The following is a 17,994-nucleotide window of genomic DNA, read 5'->3' on the forward strand; positions in this document are numbered from 1 at the left end:
ATTTAGGAATGGACACTGGACCAGAATGAAATGTGGGAATATCGGGATTGGCAGATTTTTTATATTGAAATAAAAAAACTAAACACGACTAGTGAATTCAAATTAGAGTCACTTGCGGATTTCTTCAAATTGTTGTAGTGTAGTATTGTGGTTTTTCAGTAAAGACCCCGACCTATAAATATTCATAGCCCGGCTCATACGGGCGGACAATATTCACCCAGAGCCCCGTTGCGACCACAATGCTGTTCTTGAAGGACCTTACCTTAGAGCAAAAAAAAGGGAATAGAAGTTAGGAAGACTACTGACGTAGGGCGGCGGGTGAGCTCAACCTCGAACCAAACAAGCAACGGATTGAGCAACTAGCGCGAAAGCCGTTGCGCGTTAGCGCATCCGTTTTCTTGCTCCATCGTTATTAGTTTCTATTCTCTCCCTGCACGAACCTCGGTCCAATTAATTTGTTTGGAATTGGGGTTAGGACCGGTTAGAACTCCCATTTCCCAATCGGAGGTTTGAGCTGCTATGGCAAGCTTTTTTTCCGAATAGTGGGTATGGGGAACCCACCATACCAACACGATTGGCTGGTGTTGCTGATATCGGACCCGTTATAACCCCGATTGGAAGGGCAGGCCAGTCTGAGGCTCTGGGGATGCGAGGCCCTTGAAAGTGAGTATCCCATATTCTATGACGGAGATAGAGCATTAATTGCAGTTTTCACCCCACCTTAACGACCGAGCGAGGGATGAAATCTTTCGACGACTAGGGAGGCGTCACCCGAGGCCGATTCCAGTGGATCACTATAGAATCTTCTAGAAGCAGGTTCTCCGGGCACTATGGTAGGACGTGGATCGATCATGACGAGAATGGACTTCTCCGTCATGTAATGGTTTAGAAGAGTCACGGTCCTGTTCCCCGCCGGGCTTTTTCCCTTCTCGACTAGACGAAGGAGATATTCATTCCATTCAGGCAGGTGAGGAAGGGCGGCGTCGGCTTGACCCTGTCTTCTCTCTTGGTCGGGTCGGAGGCTAAGTTTCTCATTCAGTGGTGAGGTGTTCATAGAAAGCAAGGCCTCGCCCAACGAGTGGCGGATTTGGTTTGGATGGGGTCTCGCTTGGACGCTGGGGAGATCCATAGATCTGGATAGAGTCTTTCTCGCTCAGTAAAGAAGAGTACGCGCGCTACGGCTTACGCAGTGGATCTTCGGGCAACCAACCCGGCACATCCAATTCCGATCAACAACTTGGAGGTATGGCTGAGTGGCTTAAGGCATTGGTTTGCTAAATCGACATACAAGAAGATTGTATCATGGGTTCGAATCCCATTTCCTCCGGCACGGAAGTAGAACAGGCGGGCGAAATTACGTGAGAGAAAGAACCTCAGATTGATGGAGTCCGCCGTCGGACAGAATAGCTGCTTAGTGACTAGGAGCGGAGCGCCCCTTTCTTGTTCTTGGTGGCGTCTATAGCGAATAAGACCTTCCCGAACGAGGGTCGTCCAGTCCCTGGCCGGCTCTCGGTTCTTGAGCAAGCTCCTCCACTGCAGGTAGGATGCTCATAGATGAAGAAAAGAGACTTTAGGCAAGTGGTTCTGGTAGCTCAGCTGGTTAGAGCAAAACAAGCAACGGATTGAGCAACTAGCGCGAAAGCCGTTGCGCGTTAGCGCATCCGTTTTCTTGCTGGACTGCAAATCCTTTTTTTCTTGTTTCAGTGGGAAGAGCAAGGGGCATTGCCCTTGAAATCCTTCAGTGGTTCGAATCCACATCTGAGCGTCTTTTTTTCGGTATGCCGCTCCGCGAGCAAGGAGCGCCGCGAGGAGAGCGAGAGAACGAAGTGGGCTTTGGTGATGTCGGAATTTGCACCTATTTGTATCTATTTAGTGATCAGTCCGCTAGTTTCTTTGATTCCACTCGGTGTTCCTTTTCCATTTGCTTCCAATAGTTCGACCTATCCAGAAAAATTGTCGGCCTACGAATGTGGTTCCGATCCCTCCGGTGATGCCAGAAGTCGTTTCGATATACGATTTTATCCGGTTCCTATTTTATTTATTATCCCTGATCCGGAAGTCACCTTTTCTTTTCCTTGGGCAGTACCTCCTAACAAGATTGATCTGTTTGGATCTTGGTCCATGATGGCCTTTTTATTGATTTTGATGACTGGATCTCTCTATGAATGGAAAAGGGGTGCTTCGGATAGGGAGTAACCACTTTTGAAAGGGCAAAGGGGGGAAGGACATAGGAAAGAGGGATGCCTACAAAAAATCAATTGATTCGTCATGGTAGAGAAGAAAAACGGCGCACGGACCGTACTCGAGCTTCGGATCAATGTCCCTAGAAGCAAGGAGTATGCATGCGTGTTTCGACGAGAACACCGAAAAAACCTAATTCAGATCTACGTAAGATAGCAAAAGTACGATTGAGCAATTGACATGATATATTTGCTCACATTCCAGGCGAAGGTCATAATTCGCAGGAACATTCTATAGTCTTAGTCAGAGGAGGTAGAGTGAAAGATTCGCCAGGTGTGAAATCCCATCGTATTCGAGGAGTCAAGGATTTGCTGGGAATTCCGGATCGTAGAAAGGGAAGATCTAAATATGGTGCAGAAAGACCTAAATCGAAATGAATGGAAGATGCCTCTGGAACTTTTTGGTTCTTTTTTGGGGGCGATATGGAAGCAGCTAGCTCCCTTTCCCTTATTACGTTACCATTTCTCTCCGCTATTCTTCGCTTAGAAGGGCTTGAGAACGAAATAAAAGTCAATCCTCTCACCAATGAAGCGCATAGGGATAGGATGCTCAAGCTCCTTGATGAGATTATTATCGATCCGAACGATCCACAGAATGCAGGGGTAATCCTTGCTTCCAGGATACGCGTCGAGATTAATAAAATCGTGGACGATATCGATCCGTATTGGCTAACCGACCTTTCCTCTAATATAAGCGCGCTTTCTGAAGCAGTGCATGGAGGGGTGGAATGGGATCATCAGGTCGAATATCGCCGTCAGGCTTTGGCAGATTTGCAAGAATTTGGTGCAAATGGTTTGGTCTTTAAAAGGGCTGTGAGGGACGTGTGGCCTTCGTCGATGGGAAATCCATCGTATGCGTTACAAATCCACTAGCATTTTGTTCGTGAAAGAATGTTCTTGTTTTTCGTTGGAAAAACCAATGCCGATCTAAAACTAAGTCTCCCTTTCTCTTTTGTTTGGGAGCAGAGCTGAAAAAATGGGGAATCACGATGGATCCTTTTTTCCGGAATTCAATGGACGGCATGCTTGTGGAATTTGACCCAGCGTCGTCATACCCAAATTCTGTCAATGGGCCGGCTATGAGCGTAGAAAGTGTGAGTTCTAATTTAATGGAGTTGGAAGAAGAAATAAATTCCCCTCCTCCCCCTAATCCAAACCCTTATTCTCAGATTCCTTATTTCGTTGCTGCTAATGCAAATATAGATTACTTTTCTCAAATGCAGATGTATTATCAAATGCAGATGTATTTTTTATTTCATTTCACTTATTTTAGCGGCCAGGCGCTTTTGCCTTTTCCGTGGGTACCGATGTATGTGCATTTTTTGATGTCTTTTTATATGCGCTTTTGGAATTTTCCCATCTAAGCAAACTATTTTGCGCCATTTGATCTTTAATTGAACTAGACTGGTATAAGCTCCATATTGAATTGAAAAACTATTTCAGGCTCCGTATTGTATTTAGAAACTATTTCAGGCTCCGTATTGAATTGAAAAACTATTTCAGGCTCCGTATTGAAAACTCGAATTGGATTTTGTGTCGGCTGGCCGGCAGGACCGCCAGCCCGCAGATGTAGGGAGGTCTCCTCTTGAACTGCGAAATCAAAGTCGCGATCTGATAGGTATCTATCCTGACCATGCATCTGGAAAGCGCCGGTTCGATTCCGGCTCGTGACATGAAGAAGAAGTCCCAAACAGGGATCAGATGAGTTTGCACAGCGTTACTTTGTTGACGGAAAATCAAATTGTTCTTCCGGTTCAATGAAGACTATGCTTACTTTCCTTTCTCTTACCGGTCTGTGTTCTATCATGGACCTGTATTCCATTCCTCAAATCGAGACTTTCTTTTGGTATGATTTTGATACGAGTTTTCTATCAAAACTCTATGCCATCAATCACTATCCCCATTTCTTCCCGGACGATTCCATAAAATAAATAAAAAGAAAAGTGAAGAGGAAAACGCATAACCAGAAGAAAAAGATATCGTGATGTAAAATGATCATGGGGACACATTGTTTTTAGGACCGACAATTTCCTGCACTGCTTAATCCAAGAAAAAGATACATACTAGTTTTCATAGGTAGGCCTCTCTCTCCTACAGAATAGGTTTTTCCAAAAACTACCCATGGGATTTCTTTGTCTTTTCCTTATCTTTTGTCCGGTGAAGAATCTCCTGCTGCAGAGATAAGATGAATGGCTTCGAGATACCATCACTCGTCATTGCCAAGGAAATGAATTGCAAATTGGCTACTTATAGTCTACACTTCCCCTGATTCTCCACGATGACCCGCATTCATTGATTGAGAGAATAAGCTGAAGATAGATCCATTGCGATATTGGTTTGGAAGAGAAGCCGTGGAGACAGCTCATTGTTCCTATGTCCGGAATTGTTAAAGAATGAAGGTACCCCGTTGACTATGTCGGGTAACGCCGACTTAGGTTATCCCTAAAAACACTATCAACCACATCATAACTGTTTGCTTCCGCTTTCCTCGCAGAGTTGGTTCTAGCTTTCACCGAAGCATTTCGTCGCTTGCTACGCCCTTCCTCGTCTCTGGGTGCCATCCTTTCTCCTGCATTTTCGTGCACATAAGCATACCTCCAACCACTTTTCATGCTTAGCAAATGTTGTAATGAGGGTGCTGAATGTATACGGATCTGGCGCAAGATCTCTGTCTGCCTTTTCTTTCAGTTGATCCTCTACCTAATGGTTCAGACCCTGGCAGACAGCAGTGCGAGAACAGAGGCAAGTCAACTATACCAGCATTTCTGAAGATAGGCAACTCTTTATTTCTGAAGATAGGAATTCCAGATAAATAGATCCGCATTCAAGTTTTAGGCTTGTGTCCTTTCATCTAGAATGGCTGCTGCTTGGTCTTCAGTGAGCGAAGTCATTTCCTCAATAGAGTTCTTTGCCCGACAAAAGTGAATCTTGATCTTTCTTCTTGATAGTTTGTGATCGAGCCAATCTCACAATTTCAATCTTGCTACTACCACTATAGCCCTGAGTGACTATGGCTACCTGAACTGAAGGAGTTCCCACAAGACCTGTGAATGTCAACTTCACTCTAAGGGTAAAGCATGCTCGCTCCTTCGCTCGTACGAACAATCAGTCGTTGCTGGGAGCTCTATCCTCCTCGCACTACTAAAAACAGGGTTAAAGAATCTCCCGCGTTCAGTCTGTGGAGGCCGACCATCATAGTCGTCTCTACACCAAGTTGGTCTTAAAGTCTACCCGGGCTAGCTTCTTCATTCTTCGATCAGGGGCGGGCTTCTTCCCTTATATACGATGACTTAGATAGATAAACTTCTTTGATCCATTCATTGATAAAGTCTTCGGGGGCTGTTTACCTTTTGAATCGATAGTAGAGTAGGTTTGATCTTGCTTTCTCAATCTTTCTCTGATCCTAGCCGTGTAGTAGATCCGGCTTTATTCGGCTAAAAAGAAGTGTGTGTGGCCGTCGTATCTGCTCGCCCCCTTCTTCATTCATCCATTTAGGTAAGAATGGATCCAGGGAACCTGGCTCGGGAACAGCCCTGAAAAAACACAGTAAGAGAGTCCAATCTCTGAAATATAGAATTTGATCTCCTAAGTAGTAGTAGTAGAAGGCTTAGTATCTGACTTGATCCAATAGAGTCAGAACACACAGTAGATCCAGATTCCACACCTTGCTGTGGACTGGGGAGAGAGCAGCTCTTCGAAGCTGGGCGTTCTGTGTGATTATGGAGGAACTGTAGTACTCGCCCCAAAATGCAAGCCGGGATAGATACTTAAAGAAAGGGGGAGCGGTGGGCCTTCAAAAAGGAGCGAGGGAGTGATGGGCAACCTTTTTCTATATGTTGCTCGTGAGCCGCCAAGTACCAGTCTCGCAACAGTACTGGCGTTAAAGGATCGGTCCTTCACTTGCGGATCGTTCGCGAGTCGAACTCGCTCTCTTGCCACGCCTTTGACTCACGAACTCGAGTCGGACTCATTCACTGCTGACTTTTTTGAGGATCGTTCATTCTTCACTCTCTTGCTATTACCCGCAGGGAGCGCAGCAACCGACGGTGCATATTATCATATAGAAAGAAGCGAAGCGTAGCGATTCGTACTACCGGAAAAGTGTCGCTAACCGCTAGGCAATGGAGTCAGCTTACGGGGTGGGGCGCAAGCAAGCGTAGCGAATCACATAGAGTTGCCCCTACCTGCCAGCGCGCAGATAGATAGGGCGGGCGAGCGCAGGGATGGATGTCTGAGCGGTTGAAAGAGTCGGTCTTGAAAACCGAAGTATTGATAGGAATACCGGGGGTTCGAATCCCTCTCCATCCGCGAGGTCATAAGTTCTCTCTTGCCTTATCTATAGATAAGAACGAATCTCCTCGACTCGACTGATATGATGGATGGAATGGGTAGAAGGTTGAGGTTATTGTGTGTTGATTTAGTTAGGACTTTGTCTCCCTTTCGTTATCTTCCGCCCCGGGTGGATGACCTGTGGGAGCTAAGTCGAAGATCTCGGTGTCGTCGTGAGTGGTTGATAAACAACGATTGCAGTTTGATTTAGGGAGTCCCAACCCTGTGAAGCTTAACAGACAAAGAAAACGATAGAGACTTCCGGGTATAGGGTGACGACCTTAATGAATCAAGTATTCAGGTGGCAGAGTTTTTAGCTACATAAGCGCTCAAATTCCTGAATACTTATTGCCCAAAAAATATGATCAACCCCAGGTACATTTATTAGGTTTTGATCTGAGGCTATCCTGGTCTGCAGGACCCAACACAAGTATTCATCCTTTACAATCTGAAAAATGTGTTGCCGAAAGCTTACCCTCTTCCACACGGATGCTACAGCCGCTATCACTTTTGCAGGAGGGGAATTACAGAGTTCGCCTCTCGACATCTTGTTTGTTAAGCGGAATTTTGACCCAGGCGCCCTAGTGTTGCCTAACCGTTCGGCTGGAGATGTCGGATGCGAGATCTTTAGCTACTTCTATCAATTTGCCGCAGTGTGCTTAGATACAATGGGCTAGCAGCTGAGGCTTGGCAGGATGGGGGAGTTAATTAAGGTCGAGGGAGCAGGAAAGAGTTTGTTATTCGCTATTGGCTTAGTACGGCCTATACATAATAGGGCCATGACGGTTTTGGCAAGGCCTTGAACTTCATATATCCCTTTTTTACTCAATCCAGAATACCGATAAAGTCAGATTGAATCATTTTGTCGACCTTTCCTTTGGATTTATTATCATAGGTAGTGTTCGAGATCGCCTCTGTGCGGTGAACGCTCGAATGTAGCTAACATCAGTTTTGTCCTCGCGTGGTTGAAGGAGATGCTGCTGCTGGATGGAATGCTTCCGGGGCGCCATGATCCTTCTATCAGGAATAGAATAATCGAGGGCACTGACTGACTGCATCAATCATCGCTCAGTGAGCTATTAATTGCCGCCAATAGCGCTTCGCTTGCATGCAAGGCGGCTAATAAAAGCGCCAGGTAGACGCGCGGAGATGCATTTTGAGTACTGGTGGTACTGGAAGCCGCTAGCATGGGAATAATCTCTTTCTTATTTCTTTCTTATTTCTTTCCCATGACGGATGGAGGAACGTAGCGCGTCATGAGCACCGGGCAAAGGGACGGTTGAGCAACTCAAGCGAACCGCCCTACCTGACTTTGGATAAAGATAGAAGGGAGAAGGTTGTGAAGGTGGCCTCGTTATCCACACATCTGGTCGGAGGACCGACCTAGGTTTTCACGAGCGTAGGCGGGGCCTAGAGTGTCCGTCAAGGGCGCTAGCGCATACCCCGGGGTGATCATCACCACCTGCACCTCACATCTCGGCACTGTGGAACGTGTAACCCGCCTGCTGTCCAAGTCAACCACTAAATTTCCTGTAATTCATAGCGCCTAACAGAACGTAGCAGCAAGGGACAACCCACCCATACAGACAGCCTGCGGGGAGGATGGCACTACTGGAAAAGACCGTATGGCGAAAACGCCGCAGGCGCGAAGCATGGTGGGCCTGCGCCGGGGGAGCATAGGGAGGAAAGGGAGCCCGGATGGTGGAAGAGCCAGGGGAAGCCGGGTCATTTGACGGAAATGGAAGGTCCGAGCGGCTCATTCATTCTTGAAAAAAGAGGGGGGGAGTGAGCCAATGTATCAATGAATAGATACAGTCAACGGTATTAAGACAGCGCTGCCTACACGCGAATTAGCTTCCGAGGTCGAGCAGTCTCAATTTCACTACAGGATTTGTGAATGAATGCTGGGCTGGGCCACCTCAAATGGCGTGAGCCGCATGCGGGGAGACCCGCACGTATGGTTTTCAGGGGGATCCGGTCGGTCGGCGCCCACCCGACTAGAGGGACTGAGAAATTAATCGAGTACAAAACTTATCTTCAAGCTTTACCTTATTTTGATCAGAGGGCGATCACGGAGTCACTGAATGAATTCCTCCCTCCCTTTCTTTCGGAGGTGCTGACCCGCTACGAGGCAGATATGACTAAGTGACATATTGAATATGGCGACGACTACAGCATGTCGTAGAAGGAGATAAGAGGTGGAGCCAACGACCCACTAAGACTCACGTATCTACAACTACATTCCTGAGCGGCAGTCAAACGGAGGCGTGAATGCAAGATGCCAGCGGAATGATCGACCGGACAGAGGCTAGGGCAGCTTTCTTCCCACCGCGTCCTTCCTTGTGTGTCGGAGATACAAAGAGAGTGCACGGGAAAAGAAGGGGAACTGAATCGATCTATTCCATGGCGAAGCATCCGAAGCATAACTGCACACTCACACGATCTTTGCCGAGAGATAGGAGCATTCGGTGGAACCGGTGAACTACACTTGCTTCTTGATAGATGTGTGGGACAGAGGGCTCATGGTACCTGCTGCCCGCCCTTCCTCTGATTTGATAACCGTGTGAACGGAGAGTGGGCAGAGCAAAAGGGAAGGAGGTCCTCATACGGAGTCGCACACTTGATCAGTGCGGGAGACTGGAGAATGGGTCAAGTAAACTCCCTTAGGGCCGATTAAATCACAGACGAGGAACTTTTCTTTCTTTTTTTCTTTTTGATTTGAAGGGTATGTTCTCAAAAAAGAAAGGCAGAGGTAAATACTTCGAAGAGGCAGCTCGGTAGGGATGGAATGGTCAATAGTCAAGTCAAGGATGACTTCTTTGTTGGCGAAACGATGGGGGAGAGAAAGCACGCCAGTGATTCTCTGAGCCGGTCTTCATTTCCAACGCCTCGGGAAACAGGTCGAGATAGATGACAGCACCTTTTTATCCTCTTCCTTACCGGGAAGGCGCACTTCTCTTCTTCTTCTGGCCTTCACCTCCTGCCCGGCCCGGAAATAGAACCCAGCCCCCTTTCTGATCCATTCATTTCTGCAAGCAGGCGGGATCCAGAGCTAAGCCCCCCTCCTATTCGAAGCCGGGTGTGGCCTCGCCCTTTTGCTCTTCCTTCGGTTTGGCTCCACGAAGGCGCCGCCTAGACTAGGAGCCCCACTCATATTCAAAAGGTGCCCAGCTTTCAAGACGATGATAATAATTAGTCAACTTTTTCCAATATCATGGAATAGCATGGCCCGGGGCTAAGGTAACTCCAGTGGGAGAGCCGTGTTATGGGTGACCTTATTGCATGGTTCAGAGAGCACTTGTGTATGTGATGCAAGTGAACGTGTACGAAAAAGCTATCGTAAAGTTTCGTTGTTCGTTCCGTCGTTGACCCTATCTATGTTTCTACGATGGCCTAAGAACATGCTCATTTTTAGCCGTAGAGAGACTTTTGAATTGTGAGGTACCATTACGAGCTCAATATATAAGAGTGTTATTCTGTGAAATAACTCGAATTTCAAATCATTCACTTGCTTCAACTCCTCATGCTATGGATGTGGGAGCATCAACTCCGTTCCTTTGGGATTTTGAGGAGCGGGAGAAATTGTTGGAATTCTATGAAAGAGTGCCGGGAGCCAGGATGCATGCCAGTTTCATACGACCTGGTGGAGTGGCACAAGATCTGCCTCTTGGCTTATGTCGAGATATTGATTCCTCCACACAACAATTTGCTTCTCGTATCGACGAATTAGAAGAGATGTCAACCGGCAACCGTATCTGGAAACAACGATTAGTGGATATTGGTACTGTCACTGCACAGCAAGCAAAGGATTGGGGATTCAGTGGTGTAATGTTAAGAGGTCGTGCGACATGAAGACATTGATAGCAATATGGGGGAAGTTCCCATCAGGCAACAACGGTTCTGCCTGACCCTACAAAAGCATGCATATGTTGTCAGTGAAGATTTTGTGTGAAGCCTTGGAGACGACGTACCCGGGGCTAGGGTGAGCTGAGGGGGGACAGCGTAAGTGAGCGAATGTGTGTAAGCCCAGTCAAAGATTCCTATTCTAGGCGGGGCGGGCCATCAACCTTCAAATGGTGTTGGTCCTACGGACCGTGAACGGATTTGCCTCTGGCCTCTGGGCACGTCGGAACCGCATGAGTTCACCGGGGTGGAGCACGGTCCGCCAAAATCGGCATAGGTTAGGTGCTATTGATGGAACATGGTAAGCCCATCTTTCTCCATTGAAAGTGCTGCAGGCACATAGAGATGTGGGTAGAGGAAGTCTCAAAAAGCGAAGGCTGAGCTTGAGGTCACGTGACCTGCACCAAAAAGGTGGCTGACTGGGCTTTCTCCTGGATCAAAGCGGATCAGCTCGCCAAATTCGTTGATCGAATCGGGCGCCCCGGAACGTCGAATGAAAGTGGTCTTTCTACAACCCTATTTATATGATTTTTAGGGCCCCTTTCCCCCTATCCCTCCCTTATGTTTAGGAGCGGGATCTGCCCAAGAACGACCTGTGGTGGTACGGAAGGCACGGACTCCGCAAGCGTCCCGCACCCTCTGAGAAAGAAACTCCTCAACCATCACAAGATAAAGAAGTATGACGCTCTGTGTCTGACTCTATTGGTCATAGTTCCTTGCTGTTGCGGCCGGTGCTCGTTTGCGCGCGTGTGAACCACCAGATCATAAGGAAAGATGCCTCTCGGGGCATCTGAGAATGATTCGAGCCGTATGAAGGGAAACTCCCACGTACAGTTTGTTTTGGGGGGGAAGGAGCCCGACAGGGTCCCCCCACTGACTTGGCCCGGGCCTACCCATCCCAACCTGGGGTATGCTAGGATTCGCGAAGAGCAGCACCTTACGATGTTCATGACCAATCGGATCTTTACGTACCAGTAGGTACCAGAGGAGATCGCTATGATCGTTACTGTATCCGTATCGAAGAGATGCGACAAAGTGTTCGGATCATTATGCAATGTCCTAATCAAATGCCTAGTGGCATGATCAAAGCCGATGATCGTAAGCTATGTCCTCCATCACGATCTCGAATGAAACTATCCATGGAATCATGCGCCGTGTGAAACGTAGATCATCGCCGTTCTTAACCGAGACTCAGGTTAAGCTCCGTCTCGGAACCGCCGTGGGGTTAGGAGTAAAGCATCCCGAGGTTGGCACATCTCGTTGGGCGTGGAGAAGCATTGGGAACCCCAATATCTTTCTTCGGAGCACTTTCTTTTCCCGTCCCCTCGCCCCGGCATAGCGCTTCGCTTTCGGTTCTTCGGAGGAATCAACTGACTTCTCCCTTCTTCATTGATCCGGGGGAAAGGGAACCATCTACCAGTTGGGAAGCTAGACATCAAGGTTGTGGCTTGATGAGGATAACTAAGCTGACACGCCGGAGTTGGCTGCTGGCACAATAGGGTGGTGCCTTACCGCACCGCAGGCGCACGCGCGGTAGCGTTCGTGGTGGTGCTTCAGGATTCCAATGTACTGCGTCCAGGATCAGAACGAGCTTGCCGGCGGACCACTGCCGTCCCATTCTTTAGTGAGCTGGAGCGCTGCCATCTTATCCATGGAAAACGCGTCAAGCTATCGCTTCGGGTCGAAGCACTAAAAGAAAAGGTCCGGGAAATGCGGCGGCATAGGAACCACGGGAACCCAGGAGGGAGAAAGACGATGTACGGGATACGGGATCCTCGCAGTAGGCTGGACCAAAATCCAGCCGAGAGAGGGCAGCCTTTAGAAGCAACAGGTTGGGAAACCAAGAGAAGGCTTCGCCTTTTCTTATCTTCTTCCCGGCACAAAAAGAGGGATTAGCATTATTGACCCCAATGAGAAAGCACTAACACCTTCCTCATCGGGGCTCCGCGCACTGGGAAAAGGCTTCCGCGACAGGAAACCGGCTACTAGTTAGGAAGTGAACATAAGGTATCAAGAGGTCCCTCACAGTCAGGTGCAATGCAATTGCCCCCTATTAGTCAAGTACCCCTCTTCCTATTTAGTTTAGGGGTTAAGGCGAGAAATGGCTTGATGAACCCTTCCGTTCACCACGCACCGGCCCCATTCACTTGCAACTCGTAGAGGCTGTAAGTAAACAGTGCCCCACTAAATTCAAAGTGACGGTGGGGTTGAAAGACGAGAGTGCCTACCTCCGCGCCGAGAGTGCCCGCCCTTTCTGTCAAGTAGGCTACTTTTTCCGGAACGCAGTCCGGAATAAGCGTTCCTGTGTATATAGATATCTTCGATGCTGTCATTTCGACATGTCCGCTTCAACCCCTCTTTCGCCTCCCAAAAAGCAAAGTTGGCTTGACGAGCGCAGATGAGGAAGCGGGAGCAATAAAACCAAGAATCTCTTTCTTTTCTTTCCAAATACTTTATGAAGTTAAGGGGCAAAGAGAAGCGCTTTCGCTACTGAGAAAGCGAATGGTCAGCGCGAGGGTTCGACGACTTAGCCGAGCGTTAGCGACGCGTCATTCTCATAGCGAGGCGCTTCGAGTTAGCGAAGCGCTGTAGTAGCGTCGGAGACTATGTGCTATAATGCTGAACTAAGGACGTTCCGCCTTATCTATAGAAGCAGTCGACTGAGTTCTGAACGAATGGGATCCTTGGTGGGTAATGGCTCAATCTATAGATGGAAAACCTTATGATGGGAAACTACCACGTTAGGTTTGGAGAGAGATGGGACCCGTTATAGTTTAGGGGGAGCAGATGCAAGCTTTTTCTTTCCATAGCCGGCCAAATGACTACCGGATCATTGGTCTACTCTACCTCAATTCACCATTTCGAACTTTATACAGAAGGTTTTTCCGTACCAGCTCCTTCTACCTATACCGCAGTTGAAGCACCTAAAGGTGAATTTGGTGTCTTTCTTGTAGTTGGGTCATATGCTTAGTTAAATATAGACTTATTAATCTCGTAACCGAATAAGATCAACTCCAAACACAGGTACGAGCCAGATGCGGAGGTCTTGTAGTGTTATGGATTGTGTGATCTAGGATGGCACAGGGGCGTCCCGGAGGGGCATGTACTTCTTGTCCATTGCAACCCTTTTCTCATGTCTTCCAACCTACAGGGTTCTCGTGATGTTCCTTGTTCCTCTTTTTCTAAAGGAGTGTTTTCGACTTTGTTCACCTTCGTTGTATCCTTTCTCTAATTTGTTCAACCTCGCATGGTTCTTTGGTTTCACTCATTCATCAAAGAAGCAACTTAGTTTTACCTCTTCTCTTCCTCTTCCTTTTCCCTCCGGTGCCATCCTAGATCTCGGGACGAGATCCTCTCGTAGTGGTGGAGTGTTGTAACGCCCCAAGACCGGAGCTTCGGTTGCCTTCCAGGGTTTTCGGGTTTCGTCGTGTGTTTTGTTTGGTTCTTTGCATTCATCTTTGATTCTTGTGCATTGCATCATGTCATCATGCAACCCGTTTTAAAACTCTCTAAATAAATTGCATAGATCGTTGATATATTTAAATTGAGGGAACGCACATGGTGGTTTCTCTTTAAAACATACCCTCCCAATATTTAGGGAGCTATTATAAAGTATTCCATTAATTTGGAATTATCCGCAACCCACTTGCATATAATCACATGCCTTTTTCCCGCTTCAAGTTTGGTCCTCAAACTTTGCCCATATCTTCATTCATCGCTTTCCCGATCTCCACAAAAATTCCAAACATTTTTGGACTCTCCAAAAATGTTTTTCTAATTCAAACTTATTTGAATCACATTCAAATGTGTTTGAATGCAATCCTTTCAAGCGGTGCCAAATGCATTTTCTAGGAACGAACTTATTTTTATGAGTCCGGGAGATTTAACCGCATGCCCAAATTGTTTCTCTAACCCCTCCTTTTCTTTTTTTATCTCCTCTCTTTGCTTTCTGTTGAAGGGAGTTGAGAGAGAGATAGAGAGAGCAGAGCCCAGCCGCTGGCCACTTGGGCCTCCCACCAGGCCCATCCATTCCCGCAGCCAGTCCTACCTCCTGGGCCGGCCACTAAGGCCCACTTCTCCCGTAACCTAGCCTCGCCCGAACCCCTCTGCCTCTCGATCCCCAACACCGCCGCCATCTCCCTCGCACGCATCCGGATCCCCATCTCCCTCGATCTCTCTTTCACGCACGCAGGCGCATCCTCTCCTTTCCTCATCCCGCGCGCCGCTCGTCCTCTTCTCGCTCTCTCCCTCACACAGCGCCGCCAACCTCTCTCATCTCCCTCGATTTGATCCCCTCACCCCTTCCTAGCGCCGCCGCCAGGGCACCGCGCCCGACCCTACGCCACCTTGTCGCGCCGGCCGGCCACCGGAGTTGTAGCCGGCTGCCACACCACAGCTCCCTGCCTCCTGCTCCCTCCTTGATTCAGTTCGAGAGGAGCTCGAACCCCAAGCCGACCCCGAGCGCTTCCCCAGAACGAGCACGCCCCTGTCCGTGTCCTCCCGAGCGCAAGACAAGCAGCGCCGCCACCGGGAATGGACGCATCAGCTCTGGGTTCGTCTAGCTCCGTCCCTGCCGGAGCTGCGCCTGAGCTCCTCGCCTCGTCCGCGCTGGAAGCGGCCTCCCCCGCCCCAGCATCGTCGCCGGCCACCACCAGCATCTCCAGCACCGCCTCTTGCTGGTCACCTCCACCCCTGGACCCACTGGTCCTCCTCGTTACCGAGCCGTGCACCTTTGGCTGCTTCCCGCCGCACCACCGCCTCCTTGCTGCTGCCCTCCTGCACCGCCCGTCGCCATCCACCCCTCCACCTGCGTCCTGCAAGTTCTCGCTGCTACCCGAGCGCCCCTGTCCTCGAGCACCTGATGGTTTTGGATCCGGTCAAGCGCTCTGACCCGCCGCTGCCATGGCCTTGAATCCTTCTGGCTCTGTTGTTTTCACGGAGCTACTGTTTCATGGCCACAAATGAGACCCATCGGACATCACCAAGACCCGCTGCTTGGACTAGAACGGTGCCGCTCCAGGCCATCACACGGTACAACTACGTTGAGAGAACCCGAATACGCCGAGACTCGGGCCGACAAGAACCACGACATCCGTCGATTGCCAAGTACCCCTTCGTTTCGTCGAGACCGGCAAGTCCGAAGACCCCAAGTACCACGACAACCTCGAAGGGATTCAACTCCGTCAAGTTCCTCTAACGATGACCCGAACGGCTACGAAACGTGTACCACTACTATCGCCGAAGACCCGTGCAACGGAACCGTCAAGTTCGACTACCTTCGTGTGTACCTTTACTTCCCACGATGACCGTGTACAACTACCATCCCGTGCATGTCGCGAAGTACCTCTTCGAAACGACCTAGTACCACTACCGTCGACCCTCGAAGACCCCGCGGATGACAAGTTCCTCGTTGTGACCCCGAACACCTACGGAGTGTGTACAACTACGAAACGAGAACAACTACTTTCTCTACTTTGCACCGAACGAGAACCGTCCCGTTTGCACGCTTCGAAGGTATAACCCCGAGACGACGCTCGTGAACGAATGAATGCATGTTGTATGAGATGCACCCTTGTTTTGCCTCGAGTCTGAACTATCGGTGCACGTTGCCCCTCTTTTGCCTTGCCACCGACATGTGGGAACCCGGTATCCGGGAGCGCCCCACCATCTTTTGCATCCATCCACACACTTCCCCTTTGCATCAGTATCTCAATCGAGTACCGGAACCGGAACGTTGCCGTGGCACCGTTACCGTTATCGTTGCCGTGGCACCCCTTTTCTTTCCACCACGGTGACAAATGCTTCATAATGCTCTTGTCAACTTTTAATGAAAATTGCATAAACTTGCACATATCATCCGCATCATGATAACAACATTTAAAATGTTTAAAATTGTTTTTGCATTAAATTGCTAATGCATGTGGGGATTTACCGGATTTGTTGTTTGTTATAGCCGGCCCCATTTAAATTGTTTAAACGGTATAGTTTTGTTATGCTTCACCTCTTGCCATGTTAACCAACATTTAATATTGTTGAGTACCTAACCGAGAGAGAACTAAATAAGTCATGTGGTGTTTTCTTCAATATGCAACTCCGTTGCATATTGAGCTCCACTTAATTTGTAGTGTTGTTTGTTGCACTTTGCCATGCCATGCATATTTAAACCGGACATGCATCATATTTGGTTGTGCATCATGCCATGCTTATGTGGTAGTTGTTTTACTATGTTGTTTGCTTCTTTCCGGGTTACTTCTCGCGTTAGCTTCAGTTTCGTTCCGGAGTTGTGAGGATTCGTTGGATTACGTCCGTTTGTCTTCTCCATGGACTCGTTCTTCTTCCTTGCGGGATCTCAGGCAAGATGACCATACCCTCGAAATCACTTCTATCTTTGCTTGCTAGTTGCTCGCTCTATTGCTATGCCTATGCCGCGATACCTACCACTTGCTATATCATGCCTCCCATATTGCCATGTCAAACCTCTAACCCACCTTGTCCTAGCAAACCGTTGTTTGGCTATGTTACCGCTTTGCTCAGCACCCTCTTATAGCGTTGCTAGTTGCAGGTGAAGATTGGAGTTTGTTCCTTGTTGGGAACATGGATATTTGTTGGGATATCACAATATCTCTTATTTTAATTAATGCATCTATATACTTGGTAAAGGGTGGAAGGCTCGGCCTTATGCCTGGTGTTTTGTTCCACTCTTGCCGGCCTAGTTTTCGTCATACCGGTGTTATGTTCCTTGATTTTGCGTTCCTTACACGGTTGGGTTATAATGGGAACCCCTTGATAGTTCGCCTTGAATAAAACTCCTCCAGCAAGGCCCAACCTTAGTTTTACCATTTGCCACCTAAGCCTTTTTCCCTTGGGTTCTGCAGACTCAAGGGTCATCTTTATTTAAACCCCCGGGCCAGTGCTCCTCTGAGTGTTTGTCCAAACTAGAGCACCGTGCAGGGCCATCCCTTGGCAACTTGGGTTACGTCGGCTCCTGTACGCTTAGCTTATCCGGTGTGCCGTGAGAACGAGATATGTGCAGCTCCTATCGGGATTTGTCGGCACAGCGGGTGGTCTTGCTGGTCTTGTTTTACCATTGTTAAAATGCCTTGTAATCGGGATTCCGAGCCTGATCGGGTCTTCCTGGGAGAAGGAATATCCTTCGTTGACCATGAAAGCTTGTGATGGGCTAAGTTGGGACACCCCTGCAGGGATTTGATCTTTCGAAAGCCATGCCCGCACTTATGGGCAGATGGGAATTTGTTAATATCCGGTTGTAGAAAACTTGAAACCTTAACTTAATTAAAATGCATCAACCGCGTGTGTAGCCGTGATGGTCTCTTCTCGGCGGGGTCCAGGAAGTGAACACGGTGTTGGAGTTATGCTTGAACGTAATTAGTCTAGGATCACTTCTTGATCATAGATTCTCAACCGTGCCTTTGCCTTCTCTTCTCGCTCTCATTTGCGTTCGTTAGCCACCATATATGCTAGTCGCTTGGTGCAGCTCCACCTTATACCTTTTACCCTTCCT

The 17,994-nt window shown here is 48.5% G+C and overlaps 1 protein-coding gene, 1 non-coding gene and 2 pseudogenes across 2 annotated transcripts; 3 read left to right on the plus strand and 1 right to left on the minus strand.

Annotated features, from left to right (window-relative positions):
- Nucleotides 1–1,479: 1,479 nt before the first annotated feature.
- Nucleotides 1,480–2,344, plus strand: LOC125549475 (NADH-ubiquinone oxidoreductase chain 3-like). The gene has a single exon (XM_048712881.1). It carries the CDS (start codon nucleotides 1,840–1,842, stop codon nucleotides 2,194–2,196), a length of 357 nt encoding a protein of 118 aa, XP_048568838.1. The 5' UTR covers nucleotides 1,480–1,839; the 3' UTR covers nucleotides 2,197–2,344.
- LOC125549474 lies at nucleotides 2,241–2,659 on the plus strand (annotated as a pseudogene).
- A 3,802-nt stretch (nucleotides 2,660–6,461) lies between these two features.
- TRNAS-UGA lies at nucleotides 6,462–6,548 on the plus strand. The gene has a single exon. It is a non-coding gene; the product is annotated as a tRNA-Ser (tRNA).
- Nucleotides 6,549–8,566: 2,018 nt separating this feature from the next.
- LOC125547345 lies at nucleotides 8,567–9,175 on the minus strand (annotated as a pseudogene).
- Between the last annotated feature and the right edge of the window lie 8,819 nt (nucleotides 9,176–17,994).

This window comes from Triticum urartu, chromosome 3 (genome assembly GCF_003073215.2).
Source record: "Triticum urartu cultivar G1812 chromosome 3, Tu2.1, whole genome shotgun sequence".
NCBI classification, from domain to species: Eukaryota; Viridiplantae; Streptophyta; class Magnoliopsida; order Poales; family Poaceae; genus Triticum; species Triticum urartu.

Bases quoted from the DNA above. Each gene is read 5' to 3' on its own strand.
- LOC125549475 (XM_048712881.1), top strand. From the start codon at position 1,840: ATGTCGGAATTTGCACCTATTTGTATCTATTTAGTGATCAGTCCGCTA.